Genomic DNA, 19,115 nt, shown 5'->3' with positions numbered 1-19,115 from the left:
TGCACACCAATAATTTTTTTTCTTTCTAAGGCATGTATATAAAAGCCACTTAAATGTCCTAATTGAACTAAGGCCTAATCCTGGCTTAATCTAAACCCTGTCTGTGAAACTGGGCCTTAGAATCATACTGCATTTAGGCATGATGTTAATGAAGACTAAAATTACAATACATTATCATTCATCTCTGAGAAACACTTCTGAGAAATCTTGAGCTTGAGCAGAAGGGAAGAAAATATTGTCTTTATTGTGTTGTCTTTTTCATAAAATTCAGACTGAACCCATGAAAGAGACAGACACTGTCACAAAACATTCATATTGTGTCCATAGCATGTAATGAGGCATCATAGTGTAATTTATAACTTAGATGTTGCATTCTATGTAGACACATTGTGATATTCAACATCCAGAGTATTTTACTGCGATAATTGTTCACGCTTCAGTATTCTCCTAGACATTTCTGAGGATGTGGATGTTATAAATGTTTCTTTAGTGTAATTCTGTCAAAATAAACATAAGGGAATTTGAATAGGAGCATGAATGTTGGTATGATTATGAACTTGAATGTGAATGTTTTGCTGATGTTATCTTTTTTTATCTCAACCCCATGTGCTTTAACTTTTAACAAAGGTGAACAAATAAAGACAACACCATTGCAGTAAACATCTCAAGGTCACTGACAAATTACCCATAAATCCCCTCCAATGGTTCGCTTTGAAAGTATTAGCTGCATCCGAAAACTTGCAGTGACTGCAGGCAGCGTTTGCACACAAAGGCACCTCACGAAACGATTTCGGACAGACTTCAGAAGCAGCGTAACGGTTTAATGATCTACAACAAAATAGATTGAGCTTTGGTGAAAACTCAGTGAATATTTAATTACTACAATAGTAACTTCTCGCTAGAAAGGACACCAAAAGTGGAAAACGTTGGTCAAAAATGTACATTTACACAAACTGACCACCAACAGCAACTTTCAAACGCCATCTTTATATTTAGCTCAGCTGTCACAGAATGGAAAGCACAGGATTGTGGGATATCAAAAGCAAAGGATAGAGCTATGCTGCCTTCAAAAATCGATCAGATGAAGGTATCTCAGGAGACAGGAAGTAAAGCTTTGGATTCAGACGTGTCTTGATGCCTTCCTACCTTGGAATGTCCTCCGAAGGCAGCATTTTTGAGTTTTCGGATGCAGCCATTAAATGGGAAAATCAGGGGTTTTCAACTCTGGCCCTCAAGGGCAACTTTCCTGCAGAGTTTTGCTCCAACCCTAATCAAACACACCAGAACCAGCTAATCAAGGTCTTCAGGATTACTAAAAAGTTTTAAGTAAGTGGAAAGTGGACCTAGAGGGTCCTGAGTTAACTCCTGATCTAGTTTTTTTTTTTATTATTATTATTATTAAATATTGTGTAACTGGAAAACTCTTCAGACATTCAGCTGAAATTGAGATGCTGTCTTTGACATGGGTCATGTGGGGGTGTGTGGGTGGGGTATTGCTCGCTGGGTTGCTGATGTGTATAAAGCTAATATTGCTTTTAAAACAAATAGCTTGATGGCTTTTTCAGTGGCTCTGTGTCAGTTTAACATCTCACAAACTAATGTTTCTGTGTTTACAATAAAATATCTTTTGGTTTCCTGGTTCATTATTTTAGTTGTTTTAATTTTTCATCAAGTTTTAAAGAAATGTAAATGCAGCTCTGGGATTTGAGGAATTAGAACATGTACAGTTCAGCTGTTGACACTTTGTGGAAAGCATTGACCTGAGGTTAAGTGCCTGACTCAAAGGCACCATGCTGATGGATGGAAAAAAATAGTCGGGACTTAACCAGGACTGAACCCACAAACTTAGCGTTAATGCCTCAGGTCCTCAACCATCTTTCACCATGCTAATAATAATTAGAATTAAACATTCTTTGTAGAGATATCTGATCATCCAGTTAACACTGCTCTTTTTGCAGGAAATCTGCATTGTTGGGTGTGACATGGCTGCAGAGGTTTTCCTGGAGCACTGATGCCATCTAGAGGATGGAGTCAGTAATGCATTATACATTTAAGAAATGAAACTTCCTAAACTACCACCAAACTGCCAAGAGGTTCACACTTACCATAAGAACCAGACTCTCTGAATTTTAATGCAATGTCTTGTAAAATGTCTTGAAGACTTAGAGATATTACTAGAATAATAATTACAGTATATCATTGTCACATTTCACTTTCGGTCATCTTCAAAACAAATTACAATCTTTTTGATGAAATCTGAGTGCTTTCTGTCCCTCCATAGACAGCCTATGCATCTACCACTTTGACGCTTCAAAAAGTTCATAGATCGTAAAACTAATCCATATGAATTGAGTGGTTTAGTCCCAATTTTCTGAAGAGACCTGATCGCTTTATATGATGAACATATTGAATTTAGGCTTATATTTACATGTAAACATTCATCAAATCACATAGTTGAGGTAAACGGAAGCTCGAGCATGTTTGCTTGACTCGTGCGAGAACCAATGAGGTTTTTTCTCATGTGTTACGCATCACGTTTGAGCCTCCGGAAGAGGTTTGTTCTTGTGCATCATTCAGGCTCAGTTGAGCTTCTGTTTATGTTCCCTGATCAATGTTTGTGAGTAAGCACCTAAATTAAATCTGTTCATCATAAAAAGCGATCAAGTCTCTTCAGAAAATTTGGACTAAACCGCTCAATTCATATGGATTTGTTTTAAGATCTCTATGAACTTTTTGAAGCATCAAAGTCGTAGTCACATAGCTGTCTATGGAGGGACAGAAAGCTCAGATTTTATCAAAAAGATCTTCATTTGTGTTCTGAAGATGAACGAAAGTCTTATGGGTTTAGAATGACATGCGAGTGAGTAATTAATGTCAGAATTTTCATTTTTGGGTGAACCAACCCTTTAAATGCAGGCCACAATTTAGCAGGAGAAAAATCAAAAGGATATGTATAAAAGTTTTATTTGGATATTTACAAAATACTACAAAAAGGTTTTCAGGTTTTCTTTACACTCTCTCTCACTTACAAACACACAGACAGACACACGGTCACGGTATGTTGATCTCACACATACTCTCCACAATTAGAGATGATTACTTTTTGTTTGGGTTTGCCATCTTTTGTCCCCTGAGCCTGAGGAAACAGTACAGATACAAAGCCATTAGAAAATGGAACAAAAAGTAATCTGAATATTTTAAGTGTATTTTAAAATACTATAACTGAATCATACAAAACAGTTCAACACGACCATTTAAAAGTCTGGGGTCAGTAAGTTTATTTTTGTTTTAAATAAAACTTTTATTAAGCAAGGATGCATTAAATTGATCAAAAGTGACAGCAAAGAACTTATGTTACAAAAGATTATTTCAAATAAATGCTGTTCTTTTGAACTTTTTATGTGTCAAAGAATCATGAAAAAATGCATCATGGATTCCAACACTGATAATAATAAGAAATGTTTCTTAAGCAGCAAATCAGTATATTAGAATGATTTCTGAAGGATCATGTGACAATGAAGACTGGAGTAATGATGCTGAAAATTCAGTTTTGCATCATAGCAATAATAGAAAAGTTATTTTAAATTGTAAAATTCCACAGCATTAAAAGTTCTAACTGTATTTTTAATCAAACAAATGCAGCCTCAGAGTGCTTAAGGAACGTCTTTCAAAAACATTTAAAAATCGTGCCCACCACCAACTTCTGAATGGTCATTAGTTATAAGCGATTTCAAATCTCCGTCAGTCAGCAACTCACCTCCATGGCCCGAAGTACATCCATGCCCTCTATGAGTTCTCCGAATACCACATGTTTGCCATCTAGCCAGTCTGTCTTATCAACAGTTATGAAGAACTGAGAGCCGTTAGTATTGGGACCAGAGTTTGCCATCGACAGCTGACCTATGAGCACACAGAAAAAGAACAAGAGATCAACATCAACAAATACACTTACTGATCCTGAACATTTACGCCTGTTTCACACGATCCATTTGCAGTACGTACACATTATGTATTGTAATTTGTAGTACGTATGCAGTGCAGTAGCAGCACACACTCATTGAGCTTTCACATGAGATGCGTTTGCATTGCGCTTCACCCTAAAAGTCAATTCATTATTTCTATATATATATTTATATATTAAGATGCTCAAGCAAGTGGCAAAACATTTAAGCATGACACTTCTCTTACGTGAACATTTTGTATCACAAACAGACTTACAATCCATACCAACAGCCAATGAAATTGACTTTTCTTTCAGGTTTAAAGGTCCCGTTCTTCGTGATCCCATGTTTCAAACTTTAGTTAGTGTGTAATGTTGTTGTTAGAGTATAAATAAAATCTGTAAAATTTTAAAGCTCAAAGTTCAATGCCAAGCGAGATATTTTATTTAACAGAAGTCGCCTACATCAAACGGCCAGTTTGGACTACATCCCTCTACTTCCTTCTTTAATGACGTCACTAAAACAGCTTTTTGACTAACCTCCGCCCACAGGAATACACAAGAGTTGCGTTTGTAGAAAGTGTTTGTCGCCATGTCGTCGAAACGCTGTTATTTTCGTCCCGCAGTCCAGTCTGATTCCGGCTCAAATTGATAGGGTAAAATTAAAGACATGTTTACAATAACACTGAGCGCGTGCATCTCCACGTCATGGTAAGAGGCGTGACCTTTCCGGGCAAGGTTCGCTAAGCTGCTGTCGAATCACAACACAGGAACCGCTGGCACAATCAGAACTCGTTACGTATTTCTGAAGGAGGGACTTCATAGAACAAGGAAGTCATCAGCCCGTTTTTATGACAGTGGAAACAGCGGTATACAGATAAGTAAATTATGTGAAAAATACTGGGGGTTTTTTACACGCGAAACATGAACACATGTTATATTGCACACTATAAACACAATCAAAGCTTCAAAAAACCACGAAAAACGGGACCTTTAAATCTTCATCTGAAAAGTCTTGTGGGTCATACAACACTATTTTTTCACCTCACTGTTTAGACAAGCGTCATTTATATTATATTATATTATATTATATTATATTATATTATTTTAACCGCATTAGTTATTTTTGCAACTCCTGGTAAGTGCTTTTCCTAATAAGTAATAAGATGACTGGTAAAAAAAAAAAAAAAAATAGTAGTGTACTTCAATTATATGCATTTATGGAGAAATTACTTCATTTATGTCAATCTATGTTCATTTTGACCATGAACCATGCGCTATAATTTTAATTCAAGACAAATTACAACAAAAATAGACTCTGTGTGGAAACTATCGCTGCACTGCTGGACCAGACCGCACCAATCCTGCAACGCACTGGCCGCGCCACATCTGTGTGTAGTGTGAATGTGCAAACAGAGTATGAGAACTAATGACTGTTTCACACAAAGGCTGTTGCAGAAAAACACTTTCAAAGCACAAATCTAACTTCTTTCAAACTGAAGACTCATCTTACCTGGTTGGGTGTGTTTGAGGACAAAGTTCTCATCCTCAAACTTGCCTCCATATATGGATTTTCCCCCAGTGCCGTTGTGATTGGTGAAATCTCCACCCTGGCACATAAACTGAGGGATGATTCTGTGGAAGCTGCTGCCCTTGAATCCAAAGCCCTTCTCATGTGTGCACAGACAACGAAAATTTTCTGCAGAACAAACAAAACAGAAGTCCTCTTTTCAGCAAAGCACTAAACATTTCATTGGCAAACAGCGTGGATCAGCTCTAATGTCACCCAAATCCACTCTTAAAAATAAAATCACTCACCCGCCATCCACCTGAACCTATGATTTTCTCTGATTTAGACATCCTCAAATGACCCACACCCAACGATCACATTACAATTATTCTAATTCTCAGTGTTAAGCGTGATGATATGGCATCATATTACACTGAAGTAGACTTTAAAATGAACATTTATTTAGAGTAAAAGTTCTTTGACAAAATCACATGTCCTTAATAGCCTAATCACAGACTTTACTCCCTACAAACTTAAAGGATTAGTTCACTTTCAAATAAAAATTTCCTGATAATTTACTCACCCCAATGTCATCCAAGATGTCCATGTCTTTCTTTCTTCAGTCGAAAAGAAATTAAGGTTTTTGATGAAAACATTACAGGATTATTTTCCTTATAGTGGACTATAATTGACCCCAAATGGTTTAAGGTCAAAATTACTGTATGTCCTACACCTTCCCTATTCAACTTACGGAACGAACACGACGCCAGTTCTGTTCAGGGAAGGTGTAGGACGTAAAGCGTAAGCTTTTTGAAGAACACGGAAGGCAGTCTGGCGGAAGCACTTGTGGAGGCGATCATTTGTGTTTATAAAGCATATACATTTTTTTTTTTTTTTTTTCGAAAATGACAGATCATTTCTTTAGATAAGACCCTTATTCCTCGTCTGGTATCGTTTAAAGCCCTTTTGAAGCTGCACTGAAACTGTAATTTTGACCTTCAACCGTTTGGAGGCCATTGAAGTCCACTATAAGGAGAATAATCCTGGAATGTTTTCATCAAAAACCTTCATTTCTTTTCGACTGAAGAAAGAAAGACATGAACATCTTGGATGACATGGGGGTGAGTAAATTATCAGGAAATTATCAGTAAACTAATCCTTTAAATTGGAATGTCACCATTTTTGTCACTGCAACTTCCCGAACACACAAGAAATGAAATCCATTCAGCCCGAGCAAAGGCTGGATATGGGAAGTAAGGAATGTTTTTTTACTTGGCCTGCCCAACTCCCAGATTATCTGCAGTGTCTGCGGATATAACCGCGACCCACACATTACTATAATGAGCTTGAAGTCAATTGTAAGAAACAGGTGGGTTTATGTGGACAAAACGATTGGAGTTTTGTATGCGTCAACAAAGTCTGCCATTTCACCATTTTTAAATTGATTATCAGGTCAAAAAAATTAAACTAAATATGCATGGCTGAATTGTACACAATGAATTTGGAAAAGAGGGTACATTTTCATTTCATGCCAACTTTAAACATGCAGTAAAGAAATAGGAACCTCTAAAGATAGTTTACTGACCTGCAGTCATAGGCACAACGTCTGCTCGCAGAAGGAAGCGCAGTCGACCTGCAGGCTTGTTGCCAATCTTGATGTCCATGTAGACCTGAGGGTTAGTTCTGCCTTTTTTCGCTGGAGGCTCTCCCTGTTCAGAAACACAAAATACCAATTGGAGAGTGTTAATGATAAATCAGAATGTAAAATCTAAAAAAAACATCAGACATTAAGCAAAAATATATATAAACTGCTATATGAATACAACAACTTATCAAGCATTAAATATAATTTCATACCAAAATCAATAATATTACAACATTCCCACCTCCTGAGTGTTTGTACTGGCTGATTCCGCAGCTGACTCCGCCTCCTCGCTCTCCTCAATGGTCTTCCCTGAGAACTTCTTCAGCCAGTCATCTTCAGACCACACTATAAGCAGAGCATCAATGAACAGATTTTTGTTTCATGGACATGCAAATAAGTGAATGAAATAGGTTAACAGCATAATCAGTGAGTTTATCATGAAACCCTCACCTGGTCGAGAGGAGCCCTCTTTAATTCTCATGGGTTTGGCGATGTTCACTCTGATGGTTCTCCCGAACAGCTCCGACTCATTCTGCAGAACACAAAGACGAACAGATATTAACCATATCTCTGAGGAATTGTGACAAACTAAGACACTACAGAAGTGAGTGGTTCATTAACTCACCATATTATCGATGGCAGCTGCTGCATCCTGGGAAAAAGCAGACAGAACTTTAAGAAAGTGACATATTGGTGTATTTAAGCAGCTTTTTATGTAGATTTAGACAAAACACAGTCATGTATGGTGGCTTGTGCAAACTATGATGAGAAGCAACATTGGTTGCAGAAGTGAACCGGATGAAAAAAGATACAAGTTGCATATAATTCTAGTGCGTAATATTTTCCATCTTTTTTTAAATGAGTCGAGTATATATTTTTAGTTGAAGACAGACTTAGCAAGTATTCACCTCTGCCATCTCAAACTCGATGAATGCAAAGCCCCTGTGTGTCTCTGTGGACAAAAAGAGTCAAACATGAGGGGCGATATTATTGTCATATGATATGTTAAGGTCGTAAAACTGTTTCTGTTAGCTATAATGATAATGTGATTGTATTTTGATGTGTGTTTGTTACCTGTCTCATAATCCAATGGGATCTGAATATCCGTGATGTCACCGAAGGGAATGAATGCAGCGTGCAGCACTTTCTCATCTACCTCCTCCGCAAGACCCCCTGGGGAAAAAAAGACATATGTCAATTATTTTAATATTTCATTTTAAAAATCACTGAACGTTCACTGAAGCTCATATTTCATCTTTTGGCGCTTTCACGGCTACAGTGGAAAACCGGAACCGCATTACTAAACATGCACGCGACTGTGAAATTAAACTAGTGCAACGTGAGCGCGAAGAGTTTATTTTGATTACAATTTTTGATGCTTTTCTTACCAACATAAAGAACACGTTTATTCGCCGCCATCTTGCTCGTAACCTTTGACTGTTTTCCTCGCCACTGCGGGTTGGTGTCCCTCTAGTGATGCGGAGGACAAATAACATCACTGACACACACACAAGTGTCCATTGTTCAGCTGTGGATTAACAGCTGTCCTTTTTTTTGTTAGTTCGTTAGTTAGTGCTAAATAAAAACATATATTTAACTCATTGGATAGCCCAGTGAAATAAACGACATCCCTTTCTATATAAAAGTAAAAACGTTTTAATTTTAAATATATATATTTCCAGTCACTATTGTAAACGGCGGGAAACCACAGAGTCTAAATAGCTTAGTTTTTATTTTCAGTAACAATAATCTAAAATGTGAACAATTAAATATTTTTATTTGAATTAATCAGTTACTTAAATGGGATGATGTTTACATATTTTGTGATCATGATCATTTATGTCTTGATAATGTATGAATAATAAACTCATTAAAGGAATAGTTCACTTTCAATAAACTTTTCCTGATAATTTACTCACCCCCATGTCATCCAAGATGTTTATGTCTTTCTTTCTTCGGTCGAAAAGAAATGAAGGTTTTTGATTAAAACGTTCCAGGATTTTTCTCCTTATAGTGGACTTCAATGTACTCCAAACGGTTGAATGTCAAAATTATAGTTTCAGTGCAGCTTTAAAGGCTTTAAACGATACCAGACGAGGAATAAGGGTCTTATCTAGCAAAACAATCGGTCATTTTCAGAAAACATACAACTGCATATGCTTTATAAACACAAATGATCGCCTCAAACATGCTTCTGCTTTCCGTATTTTTCAAAAAGCTTACGCTGTATGTCCTACGCCTTCCCTATTCAACTTACGGAATGGCGGCAGTTTCGTTTTTTTCCGTAAGTAGAATAGGGAAGGCGTAGGACATACAGCGTGAACTTTTTGAAGAATACGAAAGTGCGGTTTTGGTGGAATCACTTGTAAGGCAATCATTTGTTTATATAAAGCATATACATTTACATTTTTTTTCAAAAATGACCGATCGTTTCGCTAGATAAGACCCTTATCCACGTCTGGTATTGTTTAAAGCCCTTTGAAGCTGCACTGAAACTGTAATTTTGACCTTCAACCGTCTGGAGGCCTTTGAAGTCCACTATAAGGAGAAAAATCCTGTAATGTTTTCATCAAAAACCTTCATTTCTTTTCGACTGAAGAAATAAAGACATGAACATCTTGGATGACATGGGGGTGAGTAAATTATCAGGAAAATTTTATTTAAAAGTGAACTAATCCTTTAAATATGGTAGCTGTATGTGTATCATTTTATGGAGGAACATTTCCATAAACATTTAACCTCTAAGGAACTGTTCCTGAACCGCAAGCCACAATTAATAAAAAGTGTATGTAACATGGCCTTTGTCTTTGCTAGGTAAATAAAAAAGAAGAACACAGCATAGTTCATTTTAAATAGTCATCCCTTTATTTAGAGTGCCACACCACTCGGGTTATTGTCATGGGACAAGTGAGGTCCAATCAAAGCAGCAAACACACATCTCACAGAAGAACCAAGTTTCCACTTCCTCATAGAAAAAGTCAGTCCTGGCCACAATACAGAGGCTCTTCCCTCACAGAATTGACTCTTTTTTCTTTTTAAATTAACTTTAGGTGATAAAAATCATTACAGAGTTAAAAATATAAACCCTGCAACAAAATTTGTATTCTTTATGTTCAAGTATCATTTTGTATTTTTCTTTTTTTTTTTCATATTTTATTTTTTGTGTTCCTATTGGTTGCCACCAGACGACACCAGACAGTGGTGATCTCTCTTCAGTCTTTCAGCTTCACCCTACAGAAAATGATTTCAAATGAAAACAATTTAGTTTTTTATAAGTACAGCAACTATATAATACTACTGATAATAATAAAAGTTACCGGTCAAGATGTTGCGGCTGCAGTCGCAGCAGTGACTCCCACTTTCTGTGTGGCGTCTTTCTTGGCCTGATGAGCCTGAAGCACTGCAACAGCCTCCTCCACCTGACAGCACAGACAAATCATCAGTCCTGCAACGCCCACACCATCTTAACCACACAGATTCATGGTTCTAATAAGCACATGGTTAACTGATAAAATGCCATCATCATATATAGATTACATCTCTCGACTGTGCTAGGCAAAGCATAAATCTTAATAAATGAATGCATTTTATGTCTCTGGTTCAGTCGATAGGCTTTGCATTGTTAAAGCTTGTTACTTTTCCATTTATTGCACATAGCAGCAAAGCTAGTGTCTGTTTCTGGAGACTTTTATCATAGTTAACGACTGTCACCTTGGAGCGCAGAGACTCATGGGACTCCAGCATGTGCAGCAGCTCAGAGTTGTCGATCTCAAGAAGCATTCCTGTGATCTTCCCGGCTAGACTGGGGTGCATTGCCTGGATGAGAGGGAACAATCGCTCACCTGAGGGAAAACAGAATGGGCATACACAAGACAGTTTGAGATGGTTTCAGGGAAGAATAAAATAAGCAAGTAATTAACACTCATTAGGCTGTTTATGCACAAAACTGTCATGCCCAAAAACGTCCTTGAGAGTATAAGTATATTTTTAGAAAGGCTGAACATGCTTACAGCCTCCTCATCTCACCAAGCATCTGTTTCTGTTCCTGAGGAGGGGCGGCAGCTAACATGGAGGCAGTCAGAGGCTCCTGACCCTGCACATGAACGGCCGGCTGAGCCTGCGCAAGACAATAAACCATGAAATTTTATTGTGTTTGTCTAAGCCAATAATAATTTTCATGTTCTGGCCAATATAACAATAAGGCAGTACAAAATTATAATGTATATTATGAAAAAACTGAGATTAATTTTGAAAAATAACCGCATTGGAAATTAATGGGAAGCAAATTTCATCTAGTGGAAACGTTTGGTACTGCGCTCAAACAAAATCTTACTGAAAGCTAATTTTTTGAGATATCAAGTTAAATTTGCAACACAATTTGTTTAAATTTATGGCTCTCGCAGTTTATAAAATTTATATTCTTACAGTTTTAGAGTAAAACATGTTTTGGAAAATATATATCTCATTAAAAATTTAAAAATGCCTTTTTCAAAATAATAAACTAAAACTTCTATAACTTTTTTTAGCTTCACTCAAAAAGTGATTAAAAGGTAATAAATGGATAACTATTCCATAAATATAATTTAGTACCACATAATCCCCTAAAAATACAAAATATTAAATAAAAAACATTATCATACTAAAATATAGAATATTCATTTCATTAAAATAAAATAAAAAAATAGAAATCTGTCATTTTTGACCACCACATAAGCAGCACCAGAGATGATCTCTAACCTATCTTTGACCCTAACCCACATGACTGTTTTTTACCTAGAAAAAAAATTATTCTTTTCCTGTTTCTAATTAAAAATAGACATGTTTAACGTTTGTGATTAAATATCCATCAGATGATTAAAGGGTTAGTTCACCCAAAAATGAAAATTCTGTCATTTATTACTTGCCCTCATGCTGTTCCACACCTGTAAATCTGATAGCTCCATGAGGCCTCCATAGGGAGCAATGACACTTCCTCTCTCAAGATCCATAAAGGTACTAAAAACATATTTAAATCAGTTCATGTGAGTACAGTGGTTCAGTATTAATATTATAAAGCAACGAGAATATTTTTGGAGAGCCAAAAAAAACAAAATAATGACTTATTTAGTGATGGCCGATTTCAAAACACTGCTTAAGGAAGCATCGGAGCACAAATGAATCAGTGTATCGAATCATGATTCGGATCGCGTGTCAAACTGCCAACGGCTGAAATCACGTGACTTTGGCGCTCTGAACAGCAGATTCGACACACTGATTCATCTGTGCTCCGATGCTTCCTGAAGCAGTGTTTTGAAATCGGCCATCACTAAATAAGTCATTATTTTGTTTTTTTGGCACTCCAAAGATATTCTCGTCGCTTTATAATATTAATATTGTACTCATATGAACCGATTTAAATATGTTTTTAGTACCTTTATGGATCTTGAGAGAGGAAGTGTCATGGAGGCCTCACGGAGCTATCGGATTTCAACTAAAATATCTTAATTTGTGTTCCGAAGATGAACAAAGGTCTTACGGGTGTGGAACGGCATGAGGGTGAGTAATAAATGACAGAATTTTCATTTTTGGGTGAACTAACCCTTTTAAATATACAATCCATAAAATCAGAAAGAGAACAAGAATTATCTTTGCATTTGTAAATATTTGGAGTCAAAGGTATAGTTTTTATTTATGTGTAATCTATCAGCATATATTACCTGTTGAAGTGTAATGGGCTGCACTACCTGAGGCTGAGTGTTTCGTATGGTGGTGGCGTACTTGTATGGGGGCATAGCACGTGGGGTTGTCACCCCCATGGCAGGGCGAGGACCCATTGGTTGGCCAGTGCCTCCTAGTGGTGGAAAGAGGAAACAAGTATTAAAGCTATAATCAAGACAGAATGAACACCGAACACACTTGTAATCATTGTGTGTAGTTTGTGGTGTTGTTCAATAGAATTACATAATGATCAGTTGAATATGAACTAGAACCAATAGATATTTATTATTATTATTATGAAACATTAAAATAAACTAAATCCTGAATCATAATCTCTGACGCATTCAACCAACTATGCAACTCTTAAAAATCTAATCTGAGGTGGCCTCTGGGTCTGTAAAACATGTCAAAGTTTGTCATAATAGGGCATCACTTCATTAGTGTGTGGGTTTTCTCACCCACTCTCTGTGCACCTGTGGGGATCCCGCGTGGGCCTTGGGTGGACGCATTAGGTGCCAAGTGGCGTATGTTGGCACGGGGCCCTGGCTGGCGCAAGGAGCTGGGCATGCCCTGGAAGCCACCCTGACCTCTGCCACCCTGCTGCTGCCAGCGAGGGTTCGGACGCATCTGGGTGAGCTGGTTTGGTGCATAGTATGTTGTTCTGTTCTGGGCCTGTGAAGCATGATAGAATTTGATGCATTTGAAAAAAGTTCTAATTATTCAGAGAAATTATTAATCATTGTATAAAACATTTTACTAATTTATAGCCCTTGTAAATTTATTCATTTATTATCCTTATATGTATTAATATACTATGGATATACTATGGAAGTGCATTTCAGACAAAAAAATATGATTTGGTGAATCATAATTATAACCTATATGTCGAAAAATTATGATAAAATTCAAAATTATGATATGCTAAGACATAATTATGACATAAAAAGTCAAAATGATGACAAAGTCGTAATTATGAGATAAAATGATGCATCGTTTTCATGTCATAATTTTGACTTTTTTTATCTCACAATGACATAGTATGTCATAATGACTTTTTATTTCATCATTTCAACTTATTATGTCATAATTATGAGTTTTTATCTCATAAATTTGACTTTTTATCTCATCATTTATTTTATTTATAATTTATTTATAACTTTTTTATTTACAAAAAAATAAATGTTTTGTCAAATCATAATTGACACAAAAAAAAAATCACAATTACGATTTACCAAAGCATGATTTTTTTTTTTTTTTTTTTGGCAGAAACTGCCATTCCATAATATACAGTGAGGTCATGTAAAAATAATTAAAATATCTAAATTAATTTAATTATATTTTAAATTAGTTAACTAAATTAAATTGAACTATTTTCACAGACAAGGCTTAAGATAGTCCTGGACTAAAATGCATGTTTGAGCTGCATTAACGGAAAGCAACTTGTACTGACATATCTTAAAATATGTCAGTGCCATTGTGTTGTTTCAAGATGCACACCAGTAATGTTTTTTTCAAGTGTACGTTCATAAAAGTTACTTAAATATCCTAATTGAACTAAAGCCTAATCCTGGCTTAGGCTAAGCCCTGTCTGTGAAACTGGGCCATAATGTTTCCAGATTTAAATGGAATTTAAATCCCAGATTTTATTGTTGTCTCAGACACCCACCTGTGGCACAGCTGGCATGAAGTAACCGCCGGCAGGCTGGAACTGGTTGATGATGGCGTTGGCAGGCATGGCCCTCATGCCAGCGATGCGCTGCATGTACTGGTTGGTCAGATGAGCTTTGCGTTCTTCTTTACGTTGGGCCAGGGCCACGTACAGTGGTTTGGAGCCCACAATACGCCCGTTCATCTCTGTCACGGCCTTTGTGGCCTCCTCAGGTGAGGAGAAACACACAAAGCCAAAACCTTTGGACCTGCCGTCCTCCAACATCACCTACAGCAAGATATACATTGTCAGTATAGACTTATTGGTGTTGGGTTTACCTAATAGATACATTGCTACATCTGCTAGTAGGAAAGTGTATAATATCCTATCCTTTGCCACCAGAAAAAAAATAATTTACTGAATTGGATCAGTGATAAATCTCCATCACTTAAAGGGATAGTTCACCCCAAAATGCAAATTCTGTCATCATTTACTCAACCTCAAGTTGTTCCAAACCTGTATGAATTTCTTTCTTCTGCTGAACACAAAAGAAGATATTTTTAAAGAATATGGGTAGCCAAACAGTTGATGGACCCCACTGACTTCAATATTATGGAAAAAAAATACTATGAAGCAATGGGACCATTAACTGTTTGGTTACCGACAAAATATCTTCTTCAAAATATCTTCTACTGTGTTCAGCAGAAGAGAGAAATTCATACAGGTTTTGAACAACTTGAGGGTGAGTAAATCATGACAGAATTGTCATTTTTGGGTGAACTATCCCTTTAAAGTACAGAAGTTGAAATAAATTTGAGTTGAAGACACAAAGACTAGAGTAAATTTGGTTAGGTAATGCATTCTTTTTCTTTTATACATATATATTTTGTAAATATATATAAAAGAAAAAGAATACTGCATAACCAAACCAAATTTACTCTAGTCTTTGTGTCTTCAACTCAGAATTATTTCAACTTCTGTACCATCTGCTCATGTGGTAGTACAAGCTAAAAATAAACAAATATGTATATATAATGTAAAATGTAAATATGTAAGGATTGTTTCTTGATTGGTTTAAATGTGTTTAAATCCCTGTTAAAATCTCATATAAACTACCTACATTTTGTTAGGTAAATAAATTGTGAAAAGATTCATGTTATCATAAACAGCAAAAAATACTTTAAAATTTACAAAATGCTTCCTTGAAGTGACCTACACATGTACCCGGTCACCGTGATTTTGCCAAGTAAGACATGTTCCTGGATCAACATATTTTGTAGATCCTGGAACAACATTCCAGTCTGAAAATTTAGTCTTAACCCTATTCCTACCCCTAAACCTAATCCTACCCATAAGTTATCCCTAAAATCAGAGGGGAAAGATAGATGAATAACATTGATGACACCTAACCCTGGTTGCAAGCCTAAACTTGACATAAACAGTAAACTTATCCCTCAAATCTGATTGGTTGATTGAAATGTTGTTCCAGGATCAACAAAGATGTTGATCCAGGAACATGTCTTACTTGGCAAAATCACGGTGACCACATGGACCCTTCGCTTATGGCCTTGTAGAAGGGTCTTCATGAAGGGATTCAGTTTCTCACTTTCATTTGAAATGGCCCTTCAAATACCATCTTCTTCCCACTGTGCGCTTCAGTGAAAAAATATAGTTTGGATTTCGCCCAAAGTGCTCTAACAGAAAAAGACTGTAAACAGACACCCTTTCACCCACCTTGGCACTGGTAATGGAGCCGAAAGGAGAGAACTCTTTACGAAGTTTCTCATCATCGATGGTGTCATCAAGATTCTTGATATACAAATTTACACCCTGTAAACACAAATATATAAACAAACTGATCAAAATTAATTGTTTTTCTTTACTAAACTCACAAACACAAACAAAGACAAAACACAGCAATTCATTTACCTGATATCTGCTGATTCTTTCCTGTTTGAGCTGTTCAAACTTCCTCTTGAGTTCTGCTTGTCTCTCCATCTTTTTCTGTGCTCGGCCAACAAACACTGTCTTGCCATTGAGCTCCGTACCGTTCATGTCTTCTACAGCCTGAAACAGAAATACCATCATAATCAATCACTTTTCAGGGCAGCCTTCTTAAAGATACATCGCTCTTAAGTTATGCCTGAAGCTGTACCTTAACGTTAATACGCCAGTATTAGACGGCATTGTCCGTGGAGCCATTTAGTATATGTGCACAAAGCAGGCATTGTCCGTGGAGCCATTTAGTATATGTGCACAAAGCATGCTGGGAACTACAGATCCACTGCCCAGGGCTGCATTTCTCAAAAGCATCGTAAGCTAAGTTGATCATAGAGACCATTGGTGGGTGGCAAAGGCTCTACGATCTACAGTACTTAGGCTTACAATGCTTTTGGGAAATGCAGCCCTGGGCAGTGGATCTGTAGTTCCCAGCATGCTTTGCAAGGGACTTGTGGAAGCAATTTTATTGATATGTTTGCTTTTCATTAATATGTTATTATGCTTATGGAAGATTGTGTTATTTTTGCATTTCTGTACTGCTTAGAGAGACAGGATGTAGTTAAATTGCACGAGGATTGCATGTGATCTTTGCTAGAATAAAGGACAGCAATTGATCTTATAGATGTATATGATTGTATGACAGAAAATAAGAAATGTGTGATTACCATATGACAATTGAAAGAATACACTCAAGGTAAGGAAGAATGTAAACATGTTCCTAATATGGTAAAAGAAACTATAATTGGGCAGAGGCTTTAGCCTTGAAAGTTAGAGAGATAAAAGTGAGAGGAAGCCCTCCTTTCCTTGTCACACACTCTGCAGCAACTCAGAATGACTGTATGACTGTCTGACCTTTTCTTGCAAGAAAATAAAACTTTCGAAAGACAGTTGGACATGTTTGTCTCTTATGCAGTGATATTATTTTATTTGCCACCACAATTTGGTGTCAGAAGGTGGGATTACTTGGATGTGCCTTTTGGACCCGAGAGCGGACCAAGTAGACCTGGACTAAGTAGTCTCAGCCCTACCCCGAATAGATTGAGGGACGAGGGGCCAACCGCCAGGGTCCAGGAGGGACACCACCGGAATCGGCAAATGAACCCGAGTTGCATCAGATTTCTCTGGTAAGAGACAAATTAAAATTCTATAGAAAATTATATCAGCGATTGGGAAAAAAGAGATAAACCATATGGTTGGGCTGGCTCTGTGGTAATGCAGCGAGGTTAAGACATTTCTGTAAGAGAAATTGAAACCGCATTGGGTGGTTCTAGTGTGGAGGATCCAAAATTAACTGAGTCCCTGTCCGATTTTATGTGAAAGACTGGATCTGTTGGAGACGTCCGACAGATTATTTAGGCGCGCAGTAAGAGAAAGAGACAACCAATATGGGAAAGTCCCAGAGCAAGCTTGATAAATATGATACACTGGTTTTCTGTTAAATGAGAATATTATATGGGCAAAAATGCATGCAAGATAGAGGGAAATTAATCAATATTATGATTTTCCGAGGGAAGGAACATTGAGTGTCACTCGATGCAGAGAGAATTGGCATTTAGGGAAGGAGGAGTGAAAATAACTTACAAAAAGTTTTGTTTTTCATCCATTAAATGGATGCGGGACATTAGATGTCTAGAGAACTACAATTTATATAATAATGGTTGAAGGAGAAAGCAGCTATAAAGGCTGTCAGTGCAACCTAGTAGTTGAGATATGGGTAAAATAACACTGTGGTTCTGCAAAACAGTAGAGACCATAGAGACCAGTAGAGACCATACTCACATTAATTATTTATGAACTATTTATGAACACCTGTGCTTTTCAAAATAGCAAAAGGAAAGGAAAAAGACTTTAACTAAAGTTTTCGTCTGAGAAAGAACAAGAGATAAAAATAAGTTCATAAGATTGAAGTCTTAAGAAATTTCTTTTGAGGGAAAGATGGACACGTATAGTTTGATGTAAATTACAGACAATGACTCCAAAACATGTGAGTTGCAAAATATATAGTGTAAGTAGAGGATGATAATAGGGATGATTGAATGTTCTGAAATAATGTTTCACTTTATGGAAAAATATTTGAACAGTCTCAAGTTTTCTATGTGATGAGCACATCACTACCGTAGTGTAAATAACTAAAATGATTTAGGACCTCTAATTTCTAAATGTTTGGTTTTTGATGGTCAAAATGACAGAGGGTTTAAATGGCAAATATGAGACTGTCAGTGTCACAGAGACTCGACCTGATTGGAAATTTGTAATTTCTAAAAACCCTGAAGTACGGGTAAAAGATAAATATAAACAAAGTTGCTGGCAAAGTCTTAAGCTGGATCAGAGTCAAAAGATAAAGTCTGATGTTGAAAGTTATAAATATGTAATAGTCCTGAATACCTCAAAATTTCGCATTCAAAGTCAGCTAAAAGCTGCTATCTGACCCGGTGTCGTAAGTAATAACCAGTTATTTATAGTGAAGCAGTGTTTCAGTTGAAAATCATACACACAGAGATGTTAAAAGAAATGCTAGAGGCATTTCAAAAATTCGACATTTTGGGATTTTATACATTAAGAGGGCAATTTGTTGTTAAATGTGGCAAAGTAAAACTCAATGACTTTAAAGAGGTCTTTAAATACAGACCTTGAATGATAGAAGTGACTATTTTGATTAATTTGATTAAATCGA

At 36.6% G+C, this 19,115-nt stretch overlaps 2 protein-coding genes across 3 annotated transcripts in view; both read right to left on the bottom strand.

The window, feature by feature from the left end:
- Nucleotides 1-2,948: 2,948 nt before the first annotated feature.
- On the bottom strand, nt 2,949-8,642 carry ppie (peptidylprolyl isomerase E (cyclophilin E)). The gene is made up of 10 exons (XM_048191062.1): nt 8,484-8,642; nt 8,170-8,268; nt 8,004-8,047; nt 7,721-7,747; nt 7,546-7,627; nt 7,337-7,440; nt 7,036-7,159; nt 5,454-5,639; nt 3,758-3,900; nt 2,949-3,136 (listed from the first exon to the last, which is right to left on the bottom strand). Exons 1-10 carry the CDS (start codon nt 8,512-8,514, stop codon nt 3,068-3,070), a joined length of 909 nt encoding a protein of 302 aa, XP_048047019.1. The 5' UTR covers nt 8,515-8,642; the 3' UTR covers nt 2,949-3,067.
- Nucleotides 8,643-9,937: 1,295 nt separating this feature from the next.
- The window catches only part of pabpc4 (poly(A) binding protein, cytoplasmic 4 (inducible form)), a 28,324-nt gene continuing 19,146 nt past the window's right edge, over nt 9,938-19,115 (bottom strand). Inside the window, exons 6-14 of one of the 2 annotated variants that reach the window (XM_048191059.1) lie at nt 16,370-16,507; nt 16,175-16,270; nt 14,459-14,728; nt 13,251-13,464; nt 12,792-12,925; nt 11,122-11,212; nt 10,807-10,937; nt 10,413-10,514; nt 9,938-10,326 (exon numbers count right to left, since the gene is read on the bottom strand). In XM_048191059.1, the coding sequence (XP_048047016.1) occupies nt 10,416-10,514; nt 10,807-10,937; nt 11,122-11,212; nt 12,792-12,925; nt 13,251-13,464; nt 14,459-14,728; nt 16,175-16,270; nt 16,370-16,507 (1,173 nt within the window). In that variant the 3' untranslated portion in view covers nt 9,938-10,326; nt 10,413-10,415. The remainder of the gene's footprint in view (nt 10,327-10,412; nt 10,515-10,806; nt 10,938-11,121; nt 11,213-12,791; nt 12,926-13,250; nt 13,465-14,458; nt 14,729-16,174; nt 16,271-16,369; nt 16,508-19,115) is intronic. The other variant, XM_048191060.1, reaches the window with a different exon arrangement.

Source organism: Megalobrama amblycephala, linkage group LG5, assembly GCF_018812025.1.
Source record: "Megalobrama amblycephala isolate DHTTF-2021 linkage group LG5, ASM1881202v1, whole genome shotgun sequence".
Lineage (NCBI taxonomy): Eukaryota > Metazoa > Chordata > Actinopteri > Cypriniformes > Xenocyprididae > Megalobrama > Megalobrama amblycephala.
The sequence above is the reverse complement of the archived record's forward strand: the minus strand, read 5'-3'. Positions and strand labels throughout refer to the sequence as shown.